We start from the raw sequence: 9,006 nt of genomic DNA on the forward strand, positions 1-9,006 counted from the left end.
TCCAGCCAACAGCTGAACACACCCAACTAGAAAGAAAATTAGAATATGAACAAGGAAGTCATGTATAAATGTCAAGGCTCTGAGTCCAAAGCAGGTAATAGGTATTCTATTAGGCATATTATCATAGGTATATTAAATTTTTAAACTTTATTTTTATTTTATGTAAATGAGTGTTTTGTATGCATGTATGTAAGGGCACCCATGTTGTATAATGCCTGTAGAGGTCAGAAGAGGGTGTTGGAACTCCTGGAACTGGAGTTATGACAGCTATGAGCAACCATGAACATGCTGGGAACTGAACTTGGTTCTTCTGCAAGAGCAGCCAGTGCTATAAACCACTGCACCATTTCTCTCACCAATGTATACTTAAGAAGTACAACAGATGTATTTCTTACAAAGAAAACTGTATCTCCTGGTCTCTGTGGATATGTACTTAAGAAATACAATAGGTGTATTTCTTAAGTATACATTTCCTCCAAATTTATTTTACAAAATGATTCACTACAGGATTTATTATCTTATATAAAAGTCACTTAAGTGTAGCATGTATACACAGCATGTATTACAATACTACATACAGAATTGCAGAATATTATTATAGGTCTCTTTATAGATGAAAACAGTGAAATCCAGAGAGAACTACCTTGATGAAAACTAAACACAGCTGCAGGGAAAAACATGCGAGGGAATAAAAATTTGGCCTCAGGACTTTTGTCTACACTGCTCTCTAGTCTCACTTCTCATGAGGTAGGGGCAAGCTCCCTATCTCCTTTCTAGAGTTCAAAGACAAAGACTAGTCATATGTGAAATTCCAAAGAGACAGCAAAGTGAAAGAGAGAGAAACCAGCCGTCTAGCACTATTAAACTGGCAGGTGGCTCTGGCTTTATCTTGAGCTTTCAGTAAGTTCAGAGTGGCAAGGAGGCAGACTTCACCTGGGGTGGCGGGGGGGGGGGGGGGAAACAGACAGTGTCTGCCTGGAGACTGAGGTTTCAGTTCTGATCCCACTTAACCCATTCTAGAATCCTTCCATATTGACAAGCATTACTTTCCCCATTTATTCCTTTAATTAACAATTCCTTTAACTAAAAATTCAGTTCCCCAGTCTCATTAGCCCCTATTCAAATGCTCAACAGCCATATATAGCAGCGGCTACCAGACTGGAGAATGTGGACACAGAACATTTCTGTCAGCACAGAACAGATCTAATGGATATGACTGGAATAGTGACAGGGAAGGGGATACTACTTCACATGGTGTTGAGGAATGACTCTAACAAGATTCACATAGCAAGCAGAATGAAGTGGAGCAGGAAGTGGAGTCAGTATAAGAAGCACGAGACTCCAAACACAAGAGTCGTTTATTTGTGGCACTGTTATATACATATCACTAAAGGTTCACATTTGATATTAAAATCTGAATTCACAGTTCTTCAAAAATAGTATGAGTCTTTACTTTCATTAGAACATTAAAAGAAACAACAATTAACACTTTCTATTGAAGACCCACGGCAGAAACAAGAAATAGGGAACGTTTTCTACCTACTTCCTTTATCTTCGAAAATAGAGCACTTGAACTTCCTATGACTGTAATGTAGCACTGAAGGCTTTTGTCATAAACCATTTCTTGAAAGCTACACAATTTTCTCTTAGTTACCCAATGCCTCTCAGTTTGTTGCCATCATTTACTACCCAAATTGAAAACGACAAAGTCATTTTTAAAGTGCTATTTAAACATGTTAGATTAACGAGGCAAACTACCTTTCAGAAAAAATGCTGCCCAGTAGTTGCTAAATTTGTCAAATAATACACAAACTTAGACAATACAGTCTGCTTACCGTGTCAGATCTTAAATCCTAGGGCTCTCATGCACTCCTTGTGGGCCTCTATTAGATGTCCACAGTGTTCTTCTCCTTTTTCAATGATGCTGTAAGATAAAATGCACTCGTTATTGAACAAAGCAGGCATTAAGCACATTTGTAAGGAATATATGATGATCCTAGGGAGTGAGGCAGAGCACAGCATCATGCTATGTAGCTGGAGTTACAAACAAAAGGCTACTATAACTTAACACAGCTTTGCTCTTATTTGATCTTATGATGGTTCCATGCCCACAAGGGTGTTTCACAGAACTAGGGTCATTTTGGTTTGGGTATTTGTTTGTTTTGGGGGGTGGTAAAGGGAATTCTGATTAGAATAAATAATTATACATATCAAATGCCTTTAGTTCATACCCAAGGAATAATAAACACTTCTCTATAATAAAATAAACTGAAAATACTCATGCTAAATGAAGGAGAGAGGCCTATTATCATACAGGAATTAACTTCTTGTTTCTGCCCTATGTTCAAACATGAATAAATTTTCTCATCATTAAAAAAACCCAACAACATAAACTTCAAAAAAGATCTGGTACCCAGGAGCCACGAGATCAATCCCTCTTTCAATGACTAAGGAACTTCTGGCTGATACAATTCACACAGTAAAGGCCAGAGCCAGGCTGTAACAGCACACACCTGTAATCACAACAGTCAGAAGGCTGAGGAAGGACAAGCCTGAGTGGAAGGCCAGCTTAGGCTTCATGGTAAGACCTTGTCTCAAAAGCAGTAGGAAAATAAATTCTACTTTTAAAATCCTTACCAGCCTTCGATAGCTCAAGAGCTACCTGCAAAGAGACTGGGGAAGCTAAACCCCTTACAATAATGGATATTGATAATTCAGATTATTTATGAATGTTTTATATAAACTGTGCTAGGTTCCCAGTGTGGCTTATCACTCACTAAACCTTACAGTAAGTCACAACCAGACAGGTCAAATACCTTGCACAAGGTCATCAAATGGTAAGATCAGGATTCAGACCTTGACTGTGGCCTAGGCTCTTACTCAATACCATCCTTCCCAAAGGTTGAATAAGCATTTATTACCACTGGAGCAACCTCAGGATCAGACCGAAATCTCTAAAGTCTCCATCTACAGTACAGCTTGAAAGCCGATATGGGTTTTCGAGTCTTACTCTGTAGCCCAGGCAACTCAAACTTGTGGCACTCCTACTGTCTCAATTCTCTCCAGTGTTGGGATTACAGGAATGAGCATCCATGTGTTTACATGTTTTCTATTATTTTCCTACTTCGAAAGAAAAAATGGAAATGCAGATTCACATTATCTGAGGACTCATAATGAGATCTGTTCTAAAACCGAGACTACATAAACTGCAAACAAAACTTTTTGTAATTTGATGGTAGACAATGGCACCTATACTATGGGCAGGTTGATTTTAACTTGTGGTTGTCTTAAAAGGAGTAAGGGGGATCCTATTTGCACATTTGGGGGGAAAAAAACTTTTAAAATTACCAGAATATCTAACTCTTCGGTCTTGCCAAATCTATTCTAGCCTTTAGCGCTTGGTATAGCAATCAGGCAATATGTCTCTCCATTTCTACATATCTGGACCCAAAAGTCATTTGTAGGAAGGAGTGAAGGTCGCAAACCTTGGGGGGCAGCCAGCCTAACTTCTCTCCCTTTACCCTTTCCTGAGACTGTGCTTAGGGCAGAGACCACTAGAAACCCACGGGTCCCATAACTCCAGAGTGGCTAGAGCAGGACGACTGCGCAGGCCGGCCGTCCCTCCCGGCGCACTGACCACGCATCGCGCGCCTTCTTGGTCTCGGGACAGGCGCAGCAGGGCTTCAGCGGCTTCTTCTCGGGAGCCTCGGGCGGGGCAGGACTCGCGGCCGCCAGACCCGGCATCTTCCCAGCTGAGCAGCTACAAACGCACCCAGCTAAGCACCCAGGCTTCCGCCACCCACAGCCCTAAGTACGCACTTCCACTGCGGCTCGGGAAGAGAACAGGAAGTCCCGCCTCTCAAAACCGGAAGATGTGTTGAAGGAGCGCGGACGCAAAAGAGGCGGGATTGGGTCAGGACCCAAGGGCGTCTCTTCGACGCCTGCGCAAAGGTTAAAAGGTCACCGAGTTTTTAAGTGCCATTGCGGAGGCTCTACAAAGGCTGAGGATGCGGAGACAGCTGCGCGGCTTCACCACTCCCGCGGACGTCGAAACTGAAAGGGAAAAGACTTCTCCAACCTAACAAGAGAAATCATGAGTGGAAACCAGCTCCTGAGTCACAGATCCATGTTCCATGCTGAGGCCTTGTCTCTTCTGTCTTCTTCCCCCTCCTCCCTTCCTGTTGAACTATCTATGGATGTTGGGAGGAAATGGTTCTCTAACCCCAGCTGTGCCTCTCCCCTGTGCACACGAAATCCTCAGCCAGTATTTCATAACATGAGTCATTAAAGAGACTATAAAGCTATTCTTTTCTAGTTTCAACTCTGTCATTCTTTTTTCTTTCTTTGTGGTGGATAAGTGAAAAATGTAATTGATAGTGAAACTGTAACTCCCCCCCCCCCCAAGGGAAGCTCCATTGCTTCGGAATGGCCATTCTAACCGTGCAGAAGTTCCAGGGATGTATAGTTTGTGACTCTGTGTGTGTGTGTCTTCCTTAAACTGATGTTTTTATTTGTGAATTAAAGTGATGTTTTTTAATGTTTTAAATTATCTATCTCGGACTGGAGAGTTGGCTCAGTTGGCCAATTGGCTGCTCTTGCAGAGGCCCCAGGTTCAATTCCCAGTACCCACATGGGGGTGGTTGCTGTAAATAACTCCAGTTCCAGGGGATCCAAAGCGTTTTCTGACCTCCAGCGGCATGTGCAACAAGGGTGCACTTACATACATGCAGGAAAAACACCCATATGCAGAAAATAAAAATAGTAAAATGAAAATTATCTTTTATAGATAAGGTCTCTAACCCAAGCCAGTCTTGTACTCCCTGTGGATGACCTTGAACACTGATCATCAAGGACTGGGATTACAGGTGTGTGGCTCAAACCCAGGGCTTTTTGCATGCTAGGCAAGCACTCTACCAACTGAGTGAAATATTACCAGCCCCCAGTGGGTTTTAGTATGAATTGTTAATCATATATTTGTTACTACACCAGTTCCTTAACATTTCTTTAATTCAGGAAGAAACAACATAATTTTCAGCCATAATAGCTTCCATGTATAGTGCTGTTGAGTTTGTGAATCATTTAATCTTCATAGTGTTGAAATTATCTACATTTATAGATGAGAACAAATTGAGGTTCAGAAATAGACATAATTTGTTCTTCTTACTAACTTGTATATTTTTCTAAAGGCAAGGGACCTGTTTCTTATTTTAAAATTATTGACCTGTACTTATGCCACTGCACTTTTTTTGAGATTTTATTTTATTTTTAAATTTTTAATAACTACATGATTAGAAGAAGCATTTCATTACAGCTTTAACATATTCAGTAACACATTCCAGAGCAAGAGTACATCTCTTTCACAAGTGGCTGTAACTTTCTAGGTTCACAGTTGAACTAATACAGTTATACAATATTGAACTCAGTATAAGCCCTGTAAGACATAAAATTGAATGAGTTTTTAACCTTTAAAAAAGATCTCCATTTCATTTTAGAATATATTGTTCCTTGCAGCACGACTCATTGTTTTTGCTACTAACACTGAGATGTTGGCGCATGCATCTCTAATCTGTATGTATCTGATTATTACTAGTCATAATCAGTTGCACTTGGATCCTTGGCGCCTGTGTATGTTTATAAAGTCAGTGGGTAAATTTCAATGATAATGTTTATCATTTCTACTAATTAACATGATGTAATTTTCGATGCTTCCTCCTCAAATATAATACATTTTTAAAATGTATTATATCACACAGAACATCCCAAACCATCTTATTCAACTATATACCCACTTTCCAGATGGCACCCTCCCATAGCCTCCCTCCCCCGACTAGAGCCCTTATACTCTGATATCCCTGCTACTGTCTGCTGTGTTGTCGGCACCCCCAGCCATTCCCCACTACTTGCCCTTCTGGTGAATCTAGTCAGCCTATCTAGAGAGCCTTGTTTTAGGAAGGTCAGCTGTCTCTCATCTAGCAGTAATCAGTTGTCAATATTCATTTAGATAAGATTGGGGTCTGCTGTTTATTTTCCCAGTTCTATGCTGGGTTACTATCTGGGAGTCCCTTTGGCCACCCTGGCCAACAACTCAAAACAAGGTATCTCCTTTCTGACATTGTTGCTTGTTATGTAGACTTTAGCTATACATATGGACTCTTAAAAAATTATATTGGCCCCTTTAATCTTTGGTTATACTTTCCTTTTGGGTGTTTAAGGCCATACAGTTGGCCCAGATAAACCAATTTATTTTTACTCTTAAGGTCGTTTGAGGATCTGTTCCTCAGGGGTCACATGGGCTTGGGAGGAGCCCCTGGCTCCTTTCTTTTACCAGTTCCACCGCTGCACTTTTAAAAAAGTCTCATGCTAAGACTGAGCTAGCCGGGCCCTAGGTGCTGCACTTTTTAAAAGGATTTGTTTTTATTTGTACAGCAAGTGCTCGTATCCTCTGAGCTACCTCTCCAGCATTTTGATGTATAATAAATGAACAGGGAAGAAAAGGGAGAGAATTTAGGAAGTTATGAAGAGTGAGATGGACACAAATTGTAGACCAAAAGACGAAAACTGAAACAGTTTCTTTTGTAATCAAGAAGATATTTTTTCGTCCACTTTCTTCTTTGCAAATGAAAGTTTTTAGGAAGAACTGCATGTTACACTGAAAATTCTATAAGGCTGATTAACTGATTAGAATTTCATAATGTGACAAGGATGGAATGCTGTAAGTCCAGAGCCAAATTATCTTGGGCCATCCTAGCCCCATTAGTAGCCATTTATTGCCCACCTTTGTATGTGTTCTAACATCTTTGTGACCATTAGTAAGCTCTTTGGAATGTACAGACCCCTAGTTCCCACCAACCAAAAGGCAGCATCTGAGGCCCTTAGCTGAGTTTCCCCACTCTTCTATGATCTGCCTACTTTATGTTTCCACTAATATATTTGGAAAGTGTCTTGATTTATGGTTTTCTTTGTTCTGTTACAGGGGTAACCTGAAGCTGTGTTTGATAGAATATGTGAATTTCAAAAGAGCCACAAGCCTCATTAGGGAAAGTCATAAATCCCTTAAAATGTCTAACTGGCCCTAAATTGGCAGCCTGGCCTTTGCTCAAGCCTGGCCTTGCTCAAGCCTTATCAACTGGTCACTCCCTGGACTGAGGGACTGTTTATGGAGTCCACCTGTCTGAGACAAGAGACCCTCAAGGATACCAAACCCGGGCACTAATTCAACTCCCCACAAAGTGCAGCTGTGTCCCACAGCCCCAGTGTAAAATCCTCCTGTTTACTTTGTCTAGTTGTAGATGCTTGTTGGTTCCCACGGTCAGCCTCTACCTCTCACTGTATCTTCTTTGAATAAAGGAAGATATAGTCCTTGCCTGTTGCAGGTCTGGCTCTGATTTCTTATCTTCTACTCCTCTATCTTTCCTTTTATTTTCCAAAATCCAACAGTGTCCCCAAACCATGGTCATTTGTATTTGTCTCCAGAAGAAACTATTTCTTATCCTCTCTGAGGTGAAAGTTGTGTTTCTTGTGTTGAGAACTTCAGGGGAATTGGTACTGGCCGCAACAGTTCTCTCCATGAGGAGATATAGTAATGGCAGGCCTCAGGCAAAGAAATATCTTGCCCCACACTTCCTTTAGCCTGCTTTGTCCAAGACTTACAGCAGATTCTTGGCTTTCTCTGAGCACCAAGACCGGTAATAGCTGCTTCTTTGGGGTACAATAGTCTCTTGTTCTTGAACAAATGAAAGAGCAAATCAGGCAGGTGGCACAAGCTTGTAATTCCAGCACTCAAGAGGCTGAGGCAGAAGGATAGGGAGTTTAAGGCCAGCTGGGTTACACACTGGGTTCAATGTTAGCTTGGGTCTAAGGGTAAGATCTTGTCTCAAAAACAAACAAAGGATGTACCTTTCAAACGTGAAATGTTTACTCATTTATATTCAGCAACTTAACTTTTGTTTTAGAATGGTACAGCTAACTTACATATTTCAGTTGCTTTTTCTTTTACTTTTTACAAGTAAGCTTTAAAACTTTATTTTTATTTCTCAGTGTGCATGCTTGTAGACTTACAGGATGATTTTTTTATATTAAAAGGAAAGTAAGAATATGTAGTTATTGTTTCCTATTCCACCCCCAGAAATATATCATAATTTACTTCCCACAAGAAGAACACAGTAATTTTCAAAAGCTGTAATTAGAAATTAAATTGAAGGGTGAGCAAGATGGCTCAGTTGGTTAAAGGCATTTACCACCAAGTCTAATAACCTGAGTTCAGTCCCTAGAACTCCTGGTAAAAGAAGAGCACTGACTCCCACAAGATGTCTTCTCACTTCCACACATGCACCATGGTTCACACACACACACACACACCCGCATATATCCAAAATTATTATTTTTTAAGCTTGAGAATAGTATGTGATAGAATGTATGGATTGCAGAAGAGCCACAAGCCTCATTAGGGAAAGCCATAAACCCCTTGAAGTATCTAACTGGCCCTAAATTGGCAACCTGGCCTTGCTCACTCCTGGCTCTGCTCACCCCTTATCAGTTGGCTACTCCCAAGCCTGAGAGAAAGTGTTTGTAGAGCCCACCTGTCTCCTGTAGGGCTGTAGATAACAATCCTGAAAGTTTCTGGGGAAATAATCCTGAGAAGGAGACCCTCAGTCACTCCAAGGACACCAAGCCTGGGCACTAACTCAACTCCCCACTAAGTGCAGCTGTGTCCCACATCCCTGGTATAACCCACCCCCCATTTTCTTTGTCTAGTTGTAGATGCTTGGTTCCCTTGGACAGCCTCTACCTCTCTACCTCTCACTGTATCTTTTTTGAATAAAGGAAAATATATTCCTTTATTCCTTGCCTGTTGCAGCTCTGGCTCTGGTTTCTTGTCTCCTACTCCTCTATCTTTCCTTTTATTTTCCAAAAATCTAACAGGATGGAGACTAGATAAATGAAAGATAAGATTAACAATACTTCAAGACTATACCAAGTTGTTGCCCCTCAATTGCAATTTTACTA

General features: G+C 40.9%; 1 protein-coding gene across 2 annotated transcripts in view; it reads right to left on the reverse strand.

Annotated features, from left to right (window-relative positions):
- LOC103741943 (cytochrome c oxidase copper chaperone) overlaps positions 1-3,854 on the reverse strand; it is a 35,614-nt gene extending 31,760 nt beyond the window's left edge. Inside the window, exons 1-2 of one of the 2 annotated variants that reach the window (XR_001872683.2) lie at positions 3,638-3,854; positions 1,836-1,924 (exon numbers count right to left, since the gene is read on the reverse strand). Coding sequence is in view for 1 of the 2 variants with exons in the window: in XM_008842896.3 (XP_008841118.1) it covers positions 1,840-1,924; positions 3,638-3,744 (192 nt within the window). In the remaining variant the exon portion in view is untranslated. The remainder of the gene's footprint in view (positions 1-1,835; positions 1,925-3,637) is intronic. The other variant, XM_008842896.3, reaches the window with a different exon arrangement.
- Positions 3,855-9,006: the final 5,152 nt, after the last annotated feature.

This window comes from Nannospalax galili, unplaced genomic scaffold, assembly GCF_000622305.1.
Source record: "Nannospalax galili isolate Female #2095 unplaced genomic scaffold, S.galili_v1.0 scaffold18, whole genome shotgun sequence".
In the NCBI taxonomy this organism is placed as follows: domain Eukaryota; kingdom Metazoa; phylum Chordata; class Mammalia; order Rodentia; family Spalacidae; genus Nannospalax; species Nannospalax galili.